Source organism: Hakea prostrata, chromosome 2 (genome assembly GCF_041222555.1).
Source record: "Hakea prostrata isolate BN-2017 chromosome 2, UWA_Hpros_2, whole genome shotgun sequence".
In the NCBI taxonomy this organism is placed as follows: domain Eukaryota; kingdom Viridiplantae; phylum Streptophyta; class Magnoliopsida; order Proteales; family Proteaceae; genus Hakea; species Hakea prostrata.
The window spans coordinates 46,967,671-46,991,219 of NC_142601.1; the positions used below are offsets into that span (position 1 = coordinate 46,967,671).

The window sequence follows — 23,549 nt, forward strand, 5'->3', positions numbered from 1 at the left end:
TGATGCAAGTCAATAGCTTCTCCTACTGCCTTTGGCATTCCTTTGTCTCTTCACGACGGGACTGCACTTGTCGATGGCATTGAGTATGGGCATATAGTTGGGGCTCTTTAGTATCTGTCAAACACGAGACCGACATTGGGTTTTGCAGTTAGTTGAGTGGCGTAGTTTGTGTACTCTCCCACTGACATTCATTGGAGTTCAGTGAAACATATATTTCGTTATCATAGAGGCACGACTACTATGGGGTTGTTCTTTTCATGATAGTCTTCTATGATTTTGTTAGTTTATTCTAATTTTGATTGGGTTGGTTGCCCAGATGATCGATGTTCCACTATAGGTTTTTGAGTTTTCTTGAGAAATCATCTTATTTCCTAGTCATCTCGTAAGAAAAGGACTATGTCTAAATCCTCTACTGAGGCGGAATATCAAGCAATTGCCTTGGTTACTACTGAGCTTATTTCAATTGCCTTGGTTACTACTGAGCTTATTTGGATTCGTTCTCTACTTGGTGAACTTTTAGTTTATCTACCTGCTGCTCCACAGATCTGGTGTGACAATATAAGGGCCATCTATATGACAACTAATCCCATTTTTCATGCTTGCACCATGCATGTTGAGGTGAATTTTTATTTTGTTCGTGATCTTGTGGCTTTGCATCAGTTGAGATCGATATATTTCTACATTGGATCAGCTTGCATATTTATTGACTTAGGGATTACCTCAGTCTCGCTTTATTCTTCTTAGAAGCAAGCTTACAGTCTGTGATCCCGTAGGCTTGAGGGAGTGTGATAAAGCACTGCCAGCAAGGTCTACCACTTAGTATTACCTATTGCCAGCTGGACTGTGGACCAGTCCTTGTATTGTATTTCACATGTACTTGTAATTTTTCTATTCTGACATAATGGAATCCAACGATTCTTATCCACTTTACCAACACCAAGTAATTGAGATAAAACTGATCAACTGGGTTTCTCTTTATTCATTGTTTAAGAAGATAAAAGTAGATTCTTGGTAGAAGAGGCCTTGTCTAATTATGTTCTTGATAAAATTCTGTTGGGGGACCTGGCTTTGTCGAATGTAATTTATCTTGCATCTTCTTTACAATACAAATGATATTATATAGTAAAGAAAAGTATATTGTTGGTAGGGAAGAGATACCTGGTCTTGGAATCATGTTGATGCAAAGAGTATATATCTATTTCAAGACTTCTTCATGTTCCTATGAACATAAACTTAATCAACCTAGTTCAATCTTCCAAGATAAAAGCAGTTTGAATTTCTCTTCTATACCAAACTTGGAATTTGAGCAAAGGAAGGATCATTTTACTTCCACTGCAGATCTTATAAAATGCAAATGGCACAAATGTAGCACTGCAACCAAGATTTTTATGAGTATGAATATGGCCAGCATCAATGAAAGAGCTTCTGTTGTCTTTGAGATCTCAGAGAAGACAAAGATTATCATGGAAAATCCAAATGAAACCAGCAGAGGCAGTACTAGCTCACCTGTCGTCACAGTTGATGAGCGTGAAAGGTCCACTGTAGGGAGACATCCGCAGTGGCTGCTGCCGCTACTACATGAGCTGAACACCCATCATCCTGAAAGAAAGAGAGAGCACATTCACAAGATTCCACCATTCCTGAGTGGCATTGAACAACACAAAGGCTGCTTTGAACCCATGCTGGTCTCCATCGGACCTTACCATCATGGGAAGAAGGAGCTCCAAGAAATGGAGAAGCTCAAGGTTTCAATAGCGAAGGAGTTCTTGGGCGAGGACCTTGAAAATTTAAATTGGTTCGAGGAGGTTGCAGGCAATGCAAGGTCATGTTATGATATGGAAAACGGAGACTGCGACAGCGATAAGTTCACCCGCATGATGTTGATGGATGGTTGCTTCGTTCTTTATATCATTCGTAGTTGTGTGATGGTGGATGATAAGCCTGAAGATACCAAGCTGAAGACTCATCAACTAGTCTTCGTTCTGAGTGACTTGTTATTGCTAGAGAACCAGCTACCCTTTCTAATTCTCAAGGCATTGATGAAGTTCAAAGGCAGCGTAAGTGATTGGGAAGATCCGATCAAAAGCTTTTTGAAAGGTCAACTTCACATGGAAGATAATCCCCCCAGCTGCTACTTGACATCTTTCAAGATAGATGATAGACATCTTCATCTCCTCCATATACTCCATCAGGTGCTCACTGCTGATGCGGGAGAAGAGATTAAACCTAGATCATCGAATGGAGGGCATCATTCATTCCGTTCAGTCGTTGAACTTGCAGATGGAGGGATCAAGTTTGAGAAAAGCGAGGGCAGAAGCTTAAAAGATGTCAGGCTTGACATCCATTGGAACCATGCAAAGGTGTTTCTTCCTCAACTAGTTATTGATGACCTGACAAGATCCCGATTGTTGAACTTGGTAGCATATGAAGCATGCAGTACTGATGGCCCAAATGATGATCCTATAGTCACTTCATACATTTGCTTCTTGGATGCACTCATTGATCACACTGAAGACGTTCAAAAGCTGCGAAAAAAGCGTATACTTGTCAATCAACTGGGCAGTGACCAAGAAGTGGCCGATCTCTTCAATCAATTATCACAGAGATTGGTGCCAATCCCAAGTAAATACACCACCGTTATGGACAACATTGAGCACTGCTACCAGAAGAGGAGTTTCATATGGTCACGGGAGCTTTGGATCACGCATTTCAAAAGTCCCTGGACTGCGATTGCATCCATTCTTGCACTAATAATTATCATTCTCACCTTCGCGCAGGCTTACTTTGCCGTGTTCCCTAGAGGAGGAGGAGGAGACGAAGGGGGTCGAAAAGCTCCGAAACCTTCGAGGAAATTTCATTACAGTTGATGCTAAATCATGCTGCAACCAACGAACACACTATAACTACTAGGATTTTGATGATAGGTCTCTGTCTGGAGAAACCTTCTTCATTGTTCTCTAAATCTTTGTTTACTCAAATTTACTATTGTGTGGATTTCTGTGTGTGTGCTTTTGAGGCTAGAGTGGACCGATTTTGTCTCTGCTGTGTTATTTTCTATCATTTTTAGACCTAGGGAATGCTAAGTGGGGGGCTTATAGTGGGTAGAGAGTCAAAAGCTCTATGTTTGCAAATTTAATAAATATTAAATCTTGAAATATAAAAATAAAGACTCATACTCTCCCCGCCATTTTGATTTCAGCCGTTACATTTAAGCTTTCCTACAGCAAAAAACAACTCGAGGTTTTACACATCTTTGTCTGAATCTGCCGTGATGTCAAATTATCAATCGACCAATTCCAGAAGGAAACACACCCCATGGATGGTTTTGGTATGTGTTCTGGGTGGTTACCTGCAAGCGGAATGGAACTTTTATGGCTAGGAATCCAAAAAGTTCAAAATGTGCAGTGAACTCGACATAATTAAAGAAAATACTCTACTGTATTGCCCTTTTTTCCAGTTTACAATGATTAAAGCAGGGTGTTAGTAGGGAAGACAAATGAAAGAATGTAGCCAAGAGTTGAATGTGAAATGAACTCCAACTAATTAAGATAATATTCAATTGGGATGCCCTCTTTTTCCTGTTTATAAGGATTAAAGCAGGGTGTTCTTAAGAAGATGCATTGAAGATGTAGCCAAAGAGTGCAAAAGTGAACTCCAAATTAATTAGCGAGACAAAAGCTGGGGTGGCTTCTCTCTTTTTCTGTTTAGGAAGGTTAAAGCAGAATATTGGTTGAAAAAGATGAAAAAAAGAAAAGAAAAAAGATGCATGTCTGTTATTTGTGAAAACTGGTTGATAACTTCATATAGAGAGCATCCAACTCAAAACCTTTCCTCAACAGTTCATATAAACATAACTGATTCAACACGTAGGAACTGAATGCATAAGAAAAAGAAGTTCAAAGCTTTGAGATAACGAGTGTCAGGAAAGGGATTCCTTATCTATTGCACATTAAGTTTGTCGCTGAATGATCGGTGATTTTTCAATTCCTGATCAAGGAACTCATGTGTTGCCTTATGGTTGAATTTGATGAGCGAATGAGTACTGCAGACCCTGACATCCATCTAAAAGATTCTTTCTACTTCCTCTACTTGGAATTTGAAACCACACCACTTTCATCTGCAAAGTAAGAGCAAAACATGCTCAGCAAAGACAAAAAGTAGCAACACATACACACTGTTGAGGAACTTCTGTGCAATACCAAGCTTTAACATTTGAGCAAAGGAAGAAGTCTTTCTACTGCTGATATTATAAAATGCAAGTGGGAATCCACAACTGCAACTAATAGTAACTGCATCTTCTGTTGTGTGTGAATAACGAGGAGCATCAAGTGTAGAGTTTCTTTTACAATTTTGCTTCAGTAGTGCCTCATTAATGAGTTTAACCGTGCAGCCAGTCGTCGGACGGCTGGATTAGATCCTTTCATTAAAATAATCAAAACTCATGTGTAAATCCTATTGTTGCTGACGGTTCGGTCCAATGACAATAAAACGGTTCCAGTTGGGCAGTTCAAGTGATAATTTTATACCTGATTCAAAATACGTATATACGAATTCAAAAACCAAAACCAGCGGTTCAGTTGAGAATTTCAATATGTTTTGAAATACACAAAACCCAAGGCTTTCACCGCCCTAATCTTAACATTCGTGTGAACGATTTGGAGCTCTGAAAATCTGGAGAAGAAGAAGAACAACAAGCAGGAGGAGGTTTAGGGTTTACAGTCAGAGTTGGTCGAAATCAGTTGCAGGGGATTATTCTGCTTTGCTACACAATCGGTCGAAGCTCGAGAAGAAGTAGTGGAGAAGACGAGTTGAACTCGTGTTTCATTTCAAAATCAAAAGCCCCAACTTCCAAAATAAGAAGTTGCGGAGGAGAAGACGAGTTGAAAGCTTCCCAATTTTGATCGAAGCAGAAGAGTAAAGAGCTTTAGTACACGTTTACACTCATCATCTGTGTCAAAGCAGACGAAACGTTTACACTCATCATCTGTGTCAACATCTACTTCCTTGAATAATCCCCAAAAAGGTATTTTTTTGAGAAGAAGAAGCAGGAGGTTGAACAAAAGTCTTGATCGTTCCTGCGCCATTTATTTCCTTTGCTTCACGATCGAAGAGTCTCATTTCATCTCTTCTTCGTCTCGGAGATTGAAAATGGCTCTGTTCTTTAGAAGATTATCAAATGCGACTCCAATTGTATTGAACAATACATTCAAAGATGGACCCAAACCGAATTCTGGTGGTTTTAGAATTCCATTTGGAGTAATCGCTGCTCTTTCTGGTGGAATCTCATACTACTATTACCCTTCGCCGAATATGATAGTTCCTACTGTAGATTAGTCTTTTCGGTGGGAACTGCTTGTAGATGCAGTGATGTGTCTTGAATATCAGAGGTTCATTGTTGTCCGGTTTTCAAGCACGGAATCTTCATCTCGGTTTGGAGGAAATCTGTGTTCTCCGAGCATTTGGATATCTCTTGAGTTTGGTTTAATGGTTATAATAGAAATAGCTTGACGTCTGTATTGTCTATTTGATTTTTATCTGAGTTAAATTAGATTTTGGCTTGTTTGACCAAATTTTGTTAAGCGTTGGACCTAACTTTTTGTTTATATTTTTACTGTTCTCATATTCTCTGTCATGGATGGTTAGGATTTAGGTGCCTTTTTCTGTCTTGCTTTTTTTTCTTGATTACTGTACGATTCTGATCTTTCAGTGTTTACTTAATACACATCTAGTAATTTGTTTGATCTTTTTTCTGTTAGAAAGTAAGTTATTTGATTGAATGTTGAGAGTTGAAATTTCTTTGGTTGCAGGTTCAGCTGGATCACAGTACTGAAGCGGCGGATGAAAAAGTTGGTTAGTTTTCATACTGTATTGTCTATTTATTTATCTATTTTTTGAATGTGAAATCTGCAGAGAATTCCACAGCATGTGTATAGTATAACTAAATTGAAACAATCACTTATTGTTGAACTGTTGTAAAGTATATCATTCTTAGCTTTAGAGTTCAATAAGCAAACATGGTACTCAGTTATTTGCTGACCAAGAGGAAGCCTTTAAAATGATGCCTCCATGTTGACAAACCTCAAAATCTGATTAAAATTTTTACTGCAAATATTCTAAACTTGGAGTTTGTATGGTACCCTACTACATATGTTCCTGACACACTACTCTATGCACTCATTTTGGGTTTTTGCTCCTTTTTCAGCTCTCAATCCAGATGAGTGGGTTGAATTTAAGCTGCAGGAAAGTGCAAGGGTCAGCCACAACACAAAGTTGTTCAGGTTAATCTTCATTTCTTGATCTTACTTCTCAATTCCTATAAAAGGAGTTTTATTAGGTCTCATAAACTTGGGAACCCAAGGCTTTTGCAACTTGATTCACGGATTTAGTTCCAAAGCTTATATCAAGTCTAAAGGTCTGTGTGCTCTTTGAAGTACAAAAGATGGATGCATTTGGCTGAATAATTCAATAGCGATTGCCTTGGGTAAAATTGACTGGCTTGAATCATTTCTTCACTGTACATTAGTAATACTTCCTGCACTTTTTGAATCTTTTTCTGCTATCAACATTGGATAATTGGTGTCATGTAAGAAGAGAAGAGGATGAAGGAAAAGCCAAGAGTTACTCAAACTGTTGTGCAAAGAAAATATTTAGTGCTCATATGTGGTTGGCAAAATCTTTAAATGCAGCCGATGTCTAAGTAGGATTTGTGCAACTGAGTAGAAGTTATTAGGTCAGGGATTTGTCATTGGGTTGTAAAGGAGTGGATATTTGTTGATGTAGCAAATCCATATTCGGTCTGTTTATTTACCAAGAAACTTGATATCCTATTGAAAGGTCCAATTCATATTCATTTAAATATTTGATAAAGATCTCCTAATCTCATATATGGCCTATAACATCCTATTTTACGCTTGCTTTTATCTATTTGCCCTTTATTTTAAATCTTTCTCCACAAGTTCCTTTCTTACATAAACAAATCAGCCTTATCCCAATTAAATGGGTTGCTTACTTGGATTCATGCCCTTTAATCAGCTCTTTTCAGGAGCGTACTTTGATACAAGGCTGAAGTTGTCTATGACTTTCCTTACCATTCTAAAGATTACTTTGGGTCCGCCTTTGGACGATCAAATTGATATACACATTCCAATGGAAGTTTAGCTTGATGAACCCCTCAACTGTTTGATATCAATTTTTAAATCCTATGAGCGGATTCTCATTCAAGAGATGTCATTTGCTAACAACCATTTAGGATGTGTTGGATCATCGATCCTTCTAAATCAACATTTGTAGATGCCAATCTTGTATTGATTCTTTTCTTTCATGAAACTTGTAGGTGAGTTTTTCTCAACAGAAGGAGACTTGATGTAGATATGTTGCCCTGACCAACCAAAACCCAACTAAGTTTCTAGATAGAGATCAGTTTGAGTCATGGGTCTAGTATAATTTTAGGAAATATGATCTTGGGGAAATAGTGTCATTATTTGTTTTAGGAATTTGTTGCACAAGATTTTTATTCTTTTCGTTTCCTTATTCAAATTAGAGTCCTTGTGTGATCAGTGTATTCCATTAAAGCTTAAAAGAAAATTCTATAGGATCATCGTTCGACCAGCTATGATGTACGATGTAAAGTGTTGGACTGTTAAAAAGAATCATATTGATAAACTCAGTGTAGCAAAAATGAGGATGCTAAGATGGATTAGTGGCAAAACTAGGAAGGATAAGATAATGAATGATAATATTAGAGTTGGTATGAGAGTTGCTCTCATAAGTGATAAGTTTCGGGAAAGTCGTTTGAGGTGGCACGGTCATGTTCAACTGAGACCCATAAATGCTTGTGTATGATGAAGTGATATAATCCAAATTGAAGGAACTAGAAGAGCTAGGAGTTGACCTAAGATGACATTAAGAGAAGTGGTGAGAAAGGATATGCATAGCTTAGGCCTTATATTTAGCATGGCCTTAAACAAAACTGATTGGAACGCAAGAATCCATGTAGCCGAACCTATTTAGTTGGGACTAGGCTTATTGTTGTTGTTGTTGTTGTTAGAGAGTTGGTCATATTTAGGAGTCCTTAACTCTCTTTATGTATGATCTAATTCTGCAATGTTATATACTTACTGAATAGAATGGATTATGTTTTTGAGAGCCTGCACGGCTGGTGCATGCATGTTCATTGGTCTACCCCACATCTTTATGCTCTCTTCTCCTTCGCCAAATCTGAGTTTCCCTCAGGTTTTCTCCTCTCCTTACTGATCATCCATTGCTCTATATAAAGCTGTCACCACCCCCTAATTATATTTCCACCATTGAAGAGTTTATTTGATTCCACTTCAAGAGAAAACTTTTTTCTTGAAGACTTCATTCTTCATGTTTCTGCATCACCCAATTTTTGGTTGTATATGTTCATTGCTGTCATTCACTTGTGTTTGCCCCTTATCACTACAAAATTCAAAGTTGAAAATTTTTATGCCAGGGAGGGTTGATGCAATATCACCAAAATGGGAATCTTTGGTTGGGAATAAATGTTTATTTTTGCTAATTTTTTTCTATTTAGGTATACTCCTATATCAGATCTAAACGCCAAGGGATATTTTGATTTATTGATTGAGGTATTCCACCATTAATTGGCAACAAGACTTTCTAATTCTACTTCAATTACCTATCAATGTTCTTAGTTCTTGTTTTGAAGAGAGCCTCTTAAAACTGTCGATACTGAAGTGCTTTGTAAAACAAAATGGTGCAAATGTACACTGATGGCAAAATGAGTCAGTGTTTTGCAAGTTTACAACCAGGCGATGTATTAGAAGTCAAAGGGTAAGTTTTCATATGCACTGTTATCACCTGGAAAACTATTTTGTTGCTTCTTCTTACTAATTGATGGACTTTGATTTGCAGGCCAATTCAAAAACTGAAATACACTCCCAACATGAAGAAAAACCTTTGATGATCTTTGCCAGTTTGTATTGTTTGATCATATTTGTTTTGTTTTATTTTGACATACTTGATCATAAAACTTTGTCTTAAGAAAGGGGTTAGAATTGTAGATCTCCATATTTGACTCACTATTGTGCTTGAGGAGTTGTGAATTTGGTGCAGTTGTGTTATCTTTTATCCGGAATGGGTGGATGCTATTGTGAAGACCAGTCGTCTACAAGTATGGAGCAACCCACTCCATTATGCTACTGCGGGCAAGGGAGGATGTTGCTGTTGACTTCAAACACAACTAAAAATCCAAGTCGCAGATGTTATAGGTGCCCAAATGCTGTAAAGCATCCACATTCTTTTATTTGGGTAGATCAGATGTGTGGCAGTGAAGCAGCAACGTACATACATTCTAGAGCTTCAAAGTCGTATGACAGTGTGAATAGTAGAGGACATGAGGTGAGATCACCAAAATTATATGACGAGCCACTACACAATCAGCTGAATTTGGTTGCTGCAAGGCGAGCCCCTACTCATCAAGTGCACAATCAATCAGTGTTTGACCGAATCACAATGTCGTATCATGTAATTTTGTTCTTATGTGTTTGGCTTTTTTACTTTCTTGTTATGTACTTTATTCAAAAAACATGTAGACGCCCTACGTTCAAAGTTAGTACTGTAACATAGACAAGAGGACAAGAGTAAAGTGGTTGGGTATTACTGAAATTTTATTTTAACAAAATGTATTGTATCTATGTGAAAGACTGATCACATTGTGTTTCAAGGGTTGTAAATACTTGTCAAAACAATTTGACCTATAATATATGATATTGTACACATTCAATTATATAATTTGTCATATCTATTGTCCATATGTCAATTACAGTCTGATGAAAGAAATAGTTGAAACATTTGCTTCATATTGAAACATTATTGAATATTTGTATATGGATAGTGATACTAATTCCCATACACATTATTGTAAGTCTTCATTTTAAAATTTCAGTGACCATAACAGTCTGATGAAAGAAAGACTTGGTATGTAAAGTGGTTTCCAATTTACCAAAATTGGAAAATATATGAAAATTTGGTATGTATGAATGCACAAACATGTATGCAAACTTGTATAACGGAATGGTTCCTTTTTAAACGGAATCAACCCGTTTCATCAGAGTCATCACAGAGACAAAACGGAATGGTTCCTTTTTAAACAGCACCAACCCGTTTCATCAGAGTCATCACAGAGACGAAACGGGTTGGTTCCTTTTTAAACGGAACCAACCCATTTCATTCGAGTGATCATAGAGACGAAACGGGTTGGTTCCTTTTTAAACGGAACCAACCCGTTTCATCAGTCATCACAGAGACGAAACGGGTTAGTTCCTTTTTAAACGGAACCAACCCGTTTCCTCAGAGTGATCACAGAGACGAAATGGGTTGGTTCCTTTCAAAACGGAACCAACCCATTTCATCAGAGTGATCACAGAGACGAAATGGGTTGGTTCCTTTTTAAACGGAACCAACCCGTTTCATCAGAGTGATCACAGAGAAGAAATGGGTTGGTTCCTTTTCAAACGAAACCAACCTTGTTTCATCGAGTCATCACAGAGACGAAGTGGGTTGGTTCCTTTTTAAACGGATCCAACCCGTTTCATCAGAGTGATCACAGAGACGAAAGGGGTTGGTTCCTTTTTAAACGGATCCAACCCGTTTCATCAGAGTGATCATAGAGACGAAAGGGGTTGGTTCATTTTTAAACGGAACCAACCCGTTTCATTAGTGTGATCACAGAGACGAAACGGGTTGGATCCGTTTAAAAAGGAACCAACCCATTTCATCGAGTGATCCCCAGAGACAAAAGGGGTTGGTTCCTTTTTAAACGGATCCAACCCGTTTCATCAGAGTGATCACAGAGACGAAAGGGGCTGGTTCCTTTTTAAACGGAACCAACCTGTTTCATCGAGTCATCACCAGAGATGAAGTGGGTTGGTTCCTTTTTAAACGGATCCAACCCGTTTCATCAGAGTGATCACAGAGACGAAAGGGGTTGGTTCCTTTCTAAACGGAACCAACCCGTTTCATCAGAGTGATCACAGAGACAAAAGGGGTTGGTTCCTTTTTAAACGGAACCAACCCTGTTTCATCGAGTCATCACAGAGACGAAGTGGTTTGGTTCCTTTTTAAACGGATCCAACCCGTTTCATCAGAGTGATCACAGAGATGAAAGGGGTTGGTTCCTTTTTAAACAGAACCAACCGTTTCATCAGAGTCATCACATAGACGAAACGGGTTGCTTCATTTTTAAATGGAACCAACCCGTTTCATCAGTGTGATCACAGAGACGAAACGGGTTGTTCCTTTTTAAACGGAACCAACCCATTTCATCAGAGTGATCACAGAACAGAGACGAAACGGGTTGGTTCCTTTTTAAACGGAACCAACCCGTTTCATCCATGTGATCAGCCTGATGAAACGGAATGGTTCCGTTTCAAGGGTCTTCAGAACGGAACCATTCCGTTTTACCAAGTTTATAAAAATTTCCATTTCCTCGTTCTTGCGTTTGAAACAATAACACACCGCATTCGTGAATTCGGTTTCACAACTGCATTCATGCTTTATTTCCATTGAAAGAAAATTGTGTGAATCAGTCTAAGCAAAAGATTCAATTCTTTGGTTTATAGATTTTTATTGCAATTAAGATAGAAAAGAAAGGTGATCTGTTCTGAAATCAAATGAGGTAGTCACCGGCTTTTTTTTGCACGTTTCCTCACTTCCATGCACAGGAATTTCCAAACACTAGTTCAACCTATAACAAACCCCAACCTCCTTAAATGTAGTTCCTCCATTCCCTTTGGGGAGAGAAACTCAACCAACCTATCTCATTACGTTTAATGTTAGGTTAAGACTTGTGCTGTTCCAATGTATCTGTGGTTAATTCTTCTACTCTTCCTTTGTGTTGGTGCAATCCTAATACTCTTTGAATTCAAGTAATCAGCTCTGGGAGGCCCAGCAGGTGCTTTGCCTTGGATATGATTCTTAAAAGTTCAAGTAGCTGCAACAATAAAGTTTCTCTGATAATTAGTTGGATTTAGTTTTATCATTCTGATGAATGAATAAATGAAAACATTAAAGTTTCTCTTCGGTGTGAATGAAAAGAACTCCACCACTAAGATCTCATACTAGAACCTACCATTTGGAGGTCAATAGGAAGTCCTAGTTGCTTTTTGTAGTATTCGATGAATCCACGCAACCAACCAAAGTGGTAAATGAAATGATTCTCTTTTTCTTTTCTTTTTGGATGGAATAAGTTGGATGGAAAGAGGGAGTATATTAAGTAAGAGAATTTATTTACAGTAAATTTCGGGATATAAAAGAATAAAATCAGCCAGTGAGAAGGTTTCCTGAACATAGTGTGGCTCCTGCATTAACTCAGAGGCTAACAACAAAATGCATAGAAGCATCAGCAGTGGTGCCTTTCATGGGGGGTGTCATTTAACGCCTCTGACTATCTAGGCACAAAATGCACCACCAAATGTTTTTGTCCACTTGACAAATATTCTACCACATAAGCTCTGTAAAGGAGCTTCAAGTCATCTATCTTTTTGTCACCATCAAATGCACCACCTATCATAGAGAAACAAAGAAACTAGTACTGAATTGTTAGTACACATAAGGAATAGAAAGCTCCAGTAAGTCTGAAGTAGCATGTCTACCTATCTCAAGAAATAGGTCCAACCCCAGGAGCAAAACTTTCAGCTTCAGAATTTTTGCTTAATGACTCAAGCAAATTATTAAATGCCACAATATCATCAAGAACATTCTCACCACCTTTGTTGCTCCCTTGCTAGAAACCCAACTTTTGTTAGCCAAAAATGGATATCATCAATGTTTTGTATACTCAGTTTTCATAATTTATTCAATAAGCTCCTCATTGTAAATGCTCCAATGAGAACATTCTAATGCATTGCTTTGAACAGGATATCTTCTACCACTTGTAGAATGGAGAGAAAATAGAAAAGGAAAAGAGATCAGGATCAAACGGGAAGTAACTTAGAACATTATAGCTCAATGAAGAACAACTTTAAAATGAAGAAGCCATTATTCATTGGTGGGTCTCCTAGAATATATATAAATTGCCCATTTAGTTGTGATAATTGGTAAGTCTATATCGTTGCTGTACAGTACTGAAATTGCACTTAATTAGCAGTTGCAGTTGATTAGCCAGAACTTTCACGAGGAATATTGGACAAGGATCTTGCCTTGTATCCAAATTATGACATAACTAGGTTAGACCAAGGCCCAGAAGGCCAGAACTCCAGTTTTTAAGATTTTTGAGTTGGATAGACAAAAAACTGGATAAAGAAAAATACAAAGGAGATCTCACTTTTGCCTAAGGAAGAAAAAAAAAATGATGATCAAGCATGAAAAACTTACTTGTGTGACTGAAATTATTGCCTTAATATCGTTGAATATTTGCATATCAAATCATGACTTTTCAAGTCAAAATGTCAGCACATGGAGAAAGCAGCACTAGTTCAGAGATGCAACCAAATGCATAATTTTTCATGCCCACAATAAATTCAGTTGAAATGAGTCATTGCATACAGTCAATATGATAAAGATAGCATCTTATAAAGAAGGTATGCGTTAACAGAAATCACTGATACTATAGCCGTCAACATGAAAGGAGGACTTCATCCAAATAAAAAGAAAGAAAATATGAGGGCATGGGCGATGACCAAGGTCCCTAGGAATAAAAACCACATATATTTCAATACTATCCCACAGAATTTGCATCAATAAACCTGTGTCAGAAGATAGAGAAACCTACAGGTTGTACTGTGGTAATAAAAGACCTAGTAGAGTCCAATCTACAAGCAGCCCGTTGTGGAGTAAGGTATTACCCGAGAAAAGAATTAACAAGGCAATGAAGAGATATAATAGCTATCTGTTAGTGGTTCTTTAATTAGATTACTAAATATTTCAGATGAGCACTAGTCATTAGCAACTTAGGGGAGACAAAAAAGAAGAGATAAGTGAATCTTAAAAGTACATATAAGTATTAACCATTGATCTCATATGTATCTATTTTGACCCTCACTAATAGGATATAGAACAATATGATTCACGTATAAAGCTTTAACTAACTAACCAATACAAAAATGGGTCCCTAATAAAACCCCTATTAGAATATTCCTCCTTGCAGGTTCATAATCCCTCTACAACCACTATTACTCAATCCAGCCTCAGCCCTGTTCACCCCTTTACAACCTTAAATAGTTGCTGCTCTGAATTCCCAAACCCTAAACCTGAAGTCTTAATTCTGAACTGTAATTCAAAACCCTAGATCTTGAACACCCTAGTTTCAAAAATAATTAGTTTCCCTTCTAGAACCTTAACTTACCTAATCCTTGACCCCTTATCCTAAACCTGTCACTATTAGAGCCCATCCTAGAGCTCTAAAAACCATGAACCAGTCTGTTACACTTCACCTGAGAAGCCCAGAAACCCTAAACAGAGCCCGATTTGAGTCCATTGTAAACCTTCACCCTAATTCTAGAATTGAGGAATTCAAATCAGCAGTTTGTTAGACAAAAAAATCAAACAAAATCTAATTGGGACGTGGGAGTGACATTTAAATTTTGAAAATCAGAAACAGAGGACTAAACTAAGAGCTCCATTTCAGATTCAGAATTCAATTTCAGCCCTAAACAGCAGCATGACTGAATCTTGGCAGAATTCTCTTAAATGCTAGTTGATCTCACTGCTATTCATTTATGTATCCTAGATTTCTAGCCATCATTCAGTTGAGGCTACAAGACAATCAATGACTAAAAATATATATACATAAACATATGGAGGCAGCTACATTAAGATGTTCTCTAATTCTGTGTGACTCAAATCTATCTTTGTACTTACAACCTTGGCCCTATTTTACAGATGTTTGTATGTGGGAGGTCAGGGTCTCCAAATTGGTGGACTGGTCAATCATAAGGTTCCCAACATTTGTGTCACTTCCCAGCTGAAGTTTACTTGGCAAAGTGTTAAAATAAAGCTTAGAAAATCTAGGAATATGGGAAGTGTGAGTGTTGAGTACACAAGAGTCACATTCAGCTAAAAAGTATAGTGATAAATGAATATAATGGAGGACATTTGCTGAATTGAGATCTGAAATTTCACCCGCTGCTGATTTAGACCACACCACAGATATTTAACAGTTGCAACTGCCAAATAAGCTTCAATGTGTCCCAAATGCGGTATGATGACAAAACAAATATTCTTTTCAGTGGTGTGGCTAGAATAATTATTCCGCCTTCATAGTTTGCTCCTCCTAAATAGGAAACAAAGATGCATACACAACTACACAACCTCAGGATACAATTGACAACATGAATTAAAATAATAGGTGTCATACACTGCTCTTGTCCTAGTCTTCAGAATATCGAGTGCCTTGAAAATGCTCTCCTCAACCAGTTTTCTTGCATGCTCCTGGAACATGTCTGCAACAAGCTGTGAAGAAACAAAACCTACTTCATCTGTAAAGGTTGATAAAAACTGAAATCTATAGAAAAAAAATCTCCTAGTCATTATGTTAACTAGCATACAAGAATGCCTACCTCCTCAAAAAGTTGATATTGACGGAGGGCTTCCCTGAGGCTAACAAGCTGATGTTCATCAATATCTATACCCACACCCCCCCCCCCCCCCCCCGCCCCCAAAAAAAAAAAATTCGAATTTTACATTTAAATAGCCAATGAAGATTGTCATGCAAAGACAAATACACAAGCTAACAGATCCTTACTAGAATTATAACCAAAAATGACTGTTGTACATATTATTGAAGCCGAAAAAACAAACTAATCGAATAACAGAGTAATAAAACAAAGGTATAGCCAAATAAAATATTTCTTTTTCTTGGATTTCTTTTCTCTTATTTCTGAAAGTATATAGAATGAATGAATTAATTTTATTTCGCTACAGCAACAGCCAATAAAATAAACCAACAAGCACTTTATTCATCACATTAAGGTTCCTTGAATCAACTCTGCCAACTAAATCAGCTTCATCGCATAGAGTCTCTGGGCATTGTCCCGGACAGCAACCTCAACCTGAAAAATTAAAATCAATGAAAAAACTAAGGCTTTTTAGTAATAATAAAAATATGAGTTCAAAAGCATCATACAACTAGGTTAGTATAAAAGACTTATCAAACCCCCCCCCCAAAAAAAAAAAAATAATTAAATGGTACACTATAAGATCATTAATTGGCCTTGTTAAGTGAGTTTACATATTCCTTCAATTTCAATGTGAGAGAAATATGACCATTGAATATCAAATGTAGCTCTAAAAATTAATAAAGAGTTCGAAATACAATAAGAGACTTACGAATAATATCACGTGATGATGAAAAATGTAATACCTGAGAATCAGTAACCTTGAACACACGCTTACATGGCAAAAGGAAAGTTGATGCTTCCCCAAACACAAGTGTGGAAACATAAATTTAGTTTCGAAATGCTGCGCACTGGAGACTCACTAATAATGGTCAAGCTTCATATCATCTCTCAAGTCCCAATGCAATAACAATCTTTTACAAACCACTATAACAAGTCAAAATGGCAACAGTTACAAGAAACGAAATATTTCTTCAACACTAAACCTAGAAGAATACATTAAAATGTTAGTTAAACTAGTATGCTGTTAGAACATCAAAGCAATAGCCCTCATTCTAGCCTAAGCAATGGCTAAATGCATTTGATGGTCTTCTTGTTTGTCTGAAGGGTTTGGTAAATTGAGTATAAGATGTTTCTACGTGTGTTTACACAAGTAACTTTGGTTCAATATATAGATCAGGGGGCACGAACTAGCTTGTCACTATAACACACATTTGTCATACAAATGACCATATTTATTTATATACTTTAGTTTTGTATAAACAATGAATACAGAAGCATCTATAGGTCCAGACCACTGCTTGGTTATGTCACATAATGAAAAGTTTTGACAAAAAACAAGTACTAGAGATAAAACTTGTTGGGGATGAGGTAACATGGAGTTCCTTTGGAATATAAGCGACGGACAGATTGAGGGACTGTGTTACTTATCTGCAGAGCAAGAAGAAAATGTACTTCAGAGGTAGAATAATATTCTATTATATGAGCAAACTTCTAGACCTTTCAGAGAAGTCGAAGACTTCGAGAAATAACTGAGAAAAAATAATGATTTTTTATAACATGTTTAAAGAACCTATCACAAGAGTAAGCTCGTATTGAAGTAAACTAAAGATCCAGGAAACTATTACCACTATAACTTACTGTACAAGACAACGGTGTGACGTGCGTGCAATTATACTAGGTTGACAACATCACCTTTCTCAACCACAAAAATACCAACTTACAAAACAAACAATGCATGTGAACCAAAAACATTCAGTTATGAGAACCAAGCAAAACAATTGCAAAGAATGGCTGCCAAAAATACAGAGCTATTCTTACAGCCCCTTTCTTAGTCCACTTTCCAGATCGGCATCGCAGAGCATCCAGACCTATTTTCTGAACCGTGATTTTGATATCCTATAAAGACAAAAGGGGACAATAGTCAGTTCAAGGGCAATATGAATAGAAAAAGTTCCTTCTTCTCCACTCGATTCTATTCATGGTCATTAACACATACTCAAATAACAAAAGATAAGAAATAAATCACATACAAATTGTTCACCAAATAAAACCAATCACTGAATTTTCCTTTAAGCTTTAATGGAATACACCAATCACAAAAGGACTCTAATTTGAATAAAGAAACGAAAAGAATAAAAAATCTTGTGCAACAAATTCCTAAAACAAATAATGACACTATTTCCCCAAGATCATATTTCCTAAAATTATACTAGACCCATGACTCAAACTGATCTCTATCTAGAAACCTAGTTGGGTTTCAGTTGGTCAGGGCAACATATCTACATCAAGTCTCCTGTTGTTGAGAAAAACTCACCTACGAGTTTCATAAAAGAAAAGAATCAATACACGATTGGCATCTACAAATGTTGATTTAGAACGATCGATGATCCAACACATCCTAAATGGTTGTTAGCAAATGACATCTCTTGAATGAGAATCTGCTCATAGGATTTAAAAATTGACATCGGACAATTGAGGGGTTCATCAAGCTAAACTTCCATTGGACTGTGTATATCAATTTGATCGTCCAAAGGTGGACCCAAAGTAATCTTTAGAATGGTAAGGAAAGTCATAGACATCTTAGGCCTTGTATCAAAGTACGCTCCTGAAAAGAGCTGATTAAAGGGCATGAATCCAAGTAAGCAACCCATTTAATTGGGATAAGGCTGATTTGTTTATGTAAGAAAGGAACTTGTGGAGAAAGATTTAAAATGAAGGGCAAATAGATAAAAGCAAGCGCAAAATTAGGATGTTATAGGCCATTATATGAGATTAGGAGATCTTTATCAAATATTTAAATGGATATGAATTGGACCTTTCAATAGGATATCAAGTTTCTTAGTAAATAAACAGACCGAATATGGATTTGCTACATCAACAAATATCCACTCCTTTACAACCCAATGACAAATCCCTGACCTAATAACTTCTACTCAGTTGCACAAGTCCTACTTAGACATCGGCTGCATTTAAAGATTTTGCCAACCACATATGAGCACTAAATATTTTCTTTGCACAACAATTTGAGTAACTCTTGGCTTTTCCTTCATCCTCTTCTCTCCTTACATGACACCAATTATCCTATTTGATAGCAGAAAAAGATTCAAAAAGTGCAGGAAGTATTACTAATGTACAGTGAAGAAATGATTCAAGCCTGTCAATTTTACCCAAGGCAATCGCTATTGAATTATTCAGCCAAATGCATCCATCTTTTGTACTTCAAAGAGCACACAGACCTTTAGACTTGGTATAAGCTTTGGAACTAAATCCGTGAATCAAGTTGCAAAAGCCTTGGGTTCCCAAGTTTATAAGACATAATAAAACTCCTTTTATAGGAATTGAGAAGTAAGATCAAGAAATGAAGATTAACCTGAACAACTTTGTGTTGTGGCTGACCCTTGCACTTTCCTGCAGCTTAAATTCAACCCACTCATCTGGATTGAGAGCTGGAAAAGGAGCAGAAACCCAAAATGAGTGCATAGAGTAGTGTGTCAGGAACATATGCAGTAGGGTACCATACAAACTCTAAGTTTAGAATATTTGCAGTAAAATTTTTAATCAGATTTTGAGGTTTGTCAACATGGAGGCATCATTTTAGAGGCTTCCTCTTGGTCAGCAAATAACTGAGTACCATGTTTGCTCATTGAACTCTAAAGCTAAGAATGATATACTTTGCAACAGTTCAACAATAAGTGATTGTTTCAATTTAGTTATACTATACACATGCTGTGGAATTCTCTGCAGATTTCACATTCAAAAAATAGATAAATAAATAGACAATACAGTATGAAAACTAACCAACTTTTTCATCCGCCGCTTTAGTACTGTGATCCAGCTGAACCTACAACCAAAGAAATTTCAACTCTCAACATTCAATCAAATAACATACTTTCTGCCGGAAAAAAGATCAAACAAATTACTAAATGTGTATTAAGTAAACACTGAAAGATCAGAATCGTACAGTAATCAAGAAATAAAGCAAGACAGAAAAAGGCACCTAAATCCTAACATCCATGACAGAGAATATGAGAACAGTAAAAATATAAACAAAAAGTTAGGTCCAACGCTTACCAAAATTTGGTCAAACAAGCCAAAATCTAATTTAACTCAGATAAAAATCAAATAGACAATACAGACGTCAAGCTATTTCTATTATAACCAGTAAACCAAACTCAAGAGATCCAAATGCTCGGAGAACACAGATTTCCTCCAAACCGAGATGAAGATTCCGTGCTTGAAAACCGGACAACAATGAACCTCTGATATTCAAGACACATCACTGCATCTACAAGCAGTTCCCACCGAAAAGACTAATCTACAGCAGGAACTACCATATTCGGCGAAGGGTAATAGTAGTATGAGATTCCACCAGAAAGAGCAGCGATTACTCCAAATGGAATTCTAAAACCACCAGAATTCGGTTTGGGTCCATCTTTGAATGTATTGTTCAATACAACTGGAGTAGCATTTGATAATCTTCTAAAGAACAGAGCCATTTTCGATCTCCGAGATGAAGAAGAGATGAAATGAGACTCTTCGATCGTGAAGCAAAGCAAATACATGGCGCAGGAACGATCAAGACTTTTGTTCAACCTCCTGCTTCTTCTTCTTCTCAAGACTTTCACCAAAAAATACCTTTTTGGGGATTATTCAAGGAAGTAGATGTTGACACAGATGATGAGTGTAACTGTTTCGTCTGCTTTGACACAGATGATGAGTGTAAACGTGTACTAAAGCTCTTTACTCTTCTGCTTCGATCAAAACTGGGAAGCTTTCAACTCGTCTTCTCCTCCGCAACTTCGTATTTTGGAAGTTGGGGCTTTTGATTTTGAAATGAAACACGAGTTCAACTCGTCTTCTCCACTGCTTCTTCTTCTTCCTCAACCTGCTGCTTCTCGAGCTTCGATCGATCGTGTAGCAAAGCAGAATAATCCCCTGCAATTGATTTCGATCAACTCTGATGGTAAACCCTAAACCTCCTCCTGCTTGCTTTTCTTCTTCTTCTCCAGATTTTCAGAGCTCCAAATCGTTCACACGAATGTTAAGATTGGGCGGTGAAAGCCATGGGTTTTGTGTATTCCAAAACATATTGAAATTCTCAACTGAACCGCTGGTTTTGGTTTTTGAATTCGTATATACGTATTTTGAATCAGGTATAAAACCATCACTCCGAACCACCCAACTGGAACCGTTTTATTGTCATTGGACCCAACCGTCAGCAACAACAGGATTTACACGTGAGTTTTGATTATTTTAATGAAAAGATGAAACCAGCCGTCAAATTAGATCGGACAGCTGGCTGCACGGTCAAGCGCATTAATGAGGCACTACTAAAGCAAAATTGCTTCTTTTAGTATTGACAGGTCAAAAAGAAGAAAGGTTATCAGAGAAAATCCAAATGAAGCTCCCAAGGCAGTAGTACGATGATAGGTCATAGGTCTATCGTGTTCATGAAAGACATCCACAGTGGCTACTGCCAATACTAGTTGAGCTGGAAACATGTCAGCCTGAAACGAAGCAGAATATGCAAAAGGTTTCACCATTCCTGCCTGGCAATTTAAAACACAAAGGTTGTTTTGATCACCTGGTGGGTCTCCGTTTTGCCCACCGGAAAAGGGGGGGTCAATAGCAAAGGAGTCTGGGGAAAACAAAAAACAAGGGGGGGGGGGAGTTGAAGCCATTGGTGCGTGGATGAGAGAGAGAGACGCACACATTTGCCGAGAGAAGGTCAGAGAGATAACACAGAGAAGATAGTCTATGTGGTTTAGTTAGTGTGACCTACGTCCATTTGATAATAGTTGTTCTTCACTACTGTGTGTCTGAATTAAATGATTACATATTTATAAACGTGAGTCCTTGTTCACCGCTAGTCTTGGACTCTCACACTCTGAGTTCTATTTACACAAGAAGGTAACTTATTAGGGTTTTACATAATCTTGATCTCTAGTGTATTTGAGATGAAGTACAGCTTTGAGTGTTTATCATTTGTTGAGATGATGCAGCCATTTGATGTTTTTGAGATACATTGGAATCACTCCTCTTGTTTGATTCCACCAGCACTAGAAGAAGTTTTCTAGATTATGTTGGGGTTGTAGGGAGTCTTCTAGAAATACCCTTAATTGGTTGAGGTGAAGCGATGGCTAGGGCAACTCTTGGTTCTTCTATCATTTTATGTGGATTGCCAAAAATATCCTTAACACACACCCTCAAACTCAAGGGTGGAGAGGATATCTTGAAGTTGGACAAAAAAAAAGCTAGACCGTTGATGAGATAAGGACTATGTGAAGATGTCGGCCAGTTCATCCTCAGTGGATAAATAGAGAACCTAGAGATCCCATTTTGCAACCTTATCACTAACAAAGTGGAAATCAATTTCAACATGCTTAGTACGAGCGTGAAAAACCGGGTTGGCAATGAGATAATTGGCACCAATATTATCACACTAGAGGATAGGGGTAGCCATGAGAAGACATATAACTCTCAGAGAAGAGATTGAAGCCAAGTGAATTCAGCAAAAGCATTGGGTAAAGCTTGATATTCATCCTCTATACTAGTGTGGGCCACAATGTGTTGTTTTCGAGAACTCCAAGAAATAAGATTATAGCCCTCAAAAATAGCATAACCCCCAGTGGACTTATGATCATTAAGGCAACTAGGCCAATCAACATTAGAGAATGCTGATAAACTCATCAAAGATTGACTACTAATGAAGATGCCATGAGATGGGGTCCCCTTTAGATATTGTAAGATGCGCTTCACAACAATCTAGTGATCAAGGGTGAGATTGTGCATGAACTGACAAACCTTGTTAACAACAAACTATATATTGAGGCGTGTCATAGTAGAATATTGAAGAGCCCCGACAATACTACGATAAAGTGTTGGATCATCCATCAGGAAACCAGTAGATCTACTCAGTTTATCAGTGGTAGAGATCGGACTAGAGAGAGGCTTTCAGTCAGACATATTTGCCCGCTTGAGCAAATCCTGATATATTGTTGTTGAGAGAGATGAATGCCATCCTATAATCTAAAGATAGACATGCCAAGAAAATAATGAAGAGGCCCCAAATTCAAAAAACCAAAGATAGAGCCAAGCTTGCATAGAAAAGCAACCAAGAGAGAGTCGAAACGCCAAGTGAGGATGATATCATCAACATACACCAAAATGTACATAATCGCACCAGAAGCATGATAAATAAATAGAGATGTATCAATTTTGAAACCAATAAAGCCATATTCAAGAAGAAAATTGCTAAGCCTGTCAAACCAAGCACGAGGAATCTGTTTCAAACCATAAAGAGACTAATGAAGCTTGCACACATAATCAAGGTGAGTAGGATCAGTGAAACCAGGAGGTTGTTTTGTGTAAACTATCTCACTTAAAAATCCATGAAGAAAGGCATTTTGAATGTCCAACTGTCTTATGGGCCATGAGCAAGACACAACAAGGGCCAATACAAACGAATGGTAGTTGGTTTGACAATAGGATTGAAGCATCAATGTAGTCTATACCCTCCTGTTGGTTAAAACCTTTGACAACAAAATAAGCTTTGTATCTATCAATAGAGCCATCAGCCTGATGTTTCATCTAAAAGACCCACTTGCACCCAATGAGATTAGGAGATGATGAAGTAGGACCAAGTACTATTCTTCAAGAGGGCAGTAAACTCCTCATCCATAGCCTTCCATTAGTGAGGGAATTTATTGATGGTGGTAAAGGAAGTAGGTTCAATGGTATAGTTATTAGGGTTAACAGAGATTAAGAGAGCCGTAGGGGGAGCTTTTGAGCAAGTGTTCATGGGATGAGTGTTGCATGGTGGTAAAGGAGGGCAGGTGGAGGAGAGTTGGGCTGAGGTTCATAGGGTAGATCAACAATAAGTTGAACTAGAGAGGGAGCCAAAGGTGTGGAAGATACCCTAGAGTCAACAAGGCTAGGAGATGAGGAATT

At 37.6% G+C, this 23,549-nt stretch overlaps 1 protein-coding gene across 1 annotated transcript; it reads left to right on the forward strand.

Annotated features, from left to right (window-relative positions):
• Positions 1 to 1,400: 1,400 nt before the first annotated feature.
• Positions 1,401 to 2,867, forward strand: LOC149024519 (UPF0481 protein At3g47200-like). Its single transcript, XM_089143487.1, has one exon. The coding sequence runs from the start codon at positions 1,401 to 1,403 to the stop codon at positions 2,865 to 2,867; it is 1,467 nt and encodes a 488-aa protein (XP_088999613.1).
• Positions 2,868 to 23,549: the final 20,682 nt, after the last annotated feature.

Excerpts from the sequence above, each read along its gene's own strand:
- LOC149024519 (XM_089143487.1), top strand. The coding sequence starts at position 1,401 with ATGGCCAGCATCAATGAAAGAGCTTCTGTTGTCTTTGAGATCTCAGAG.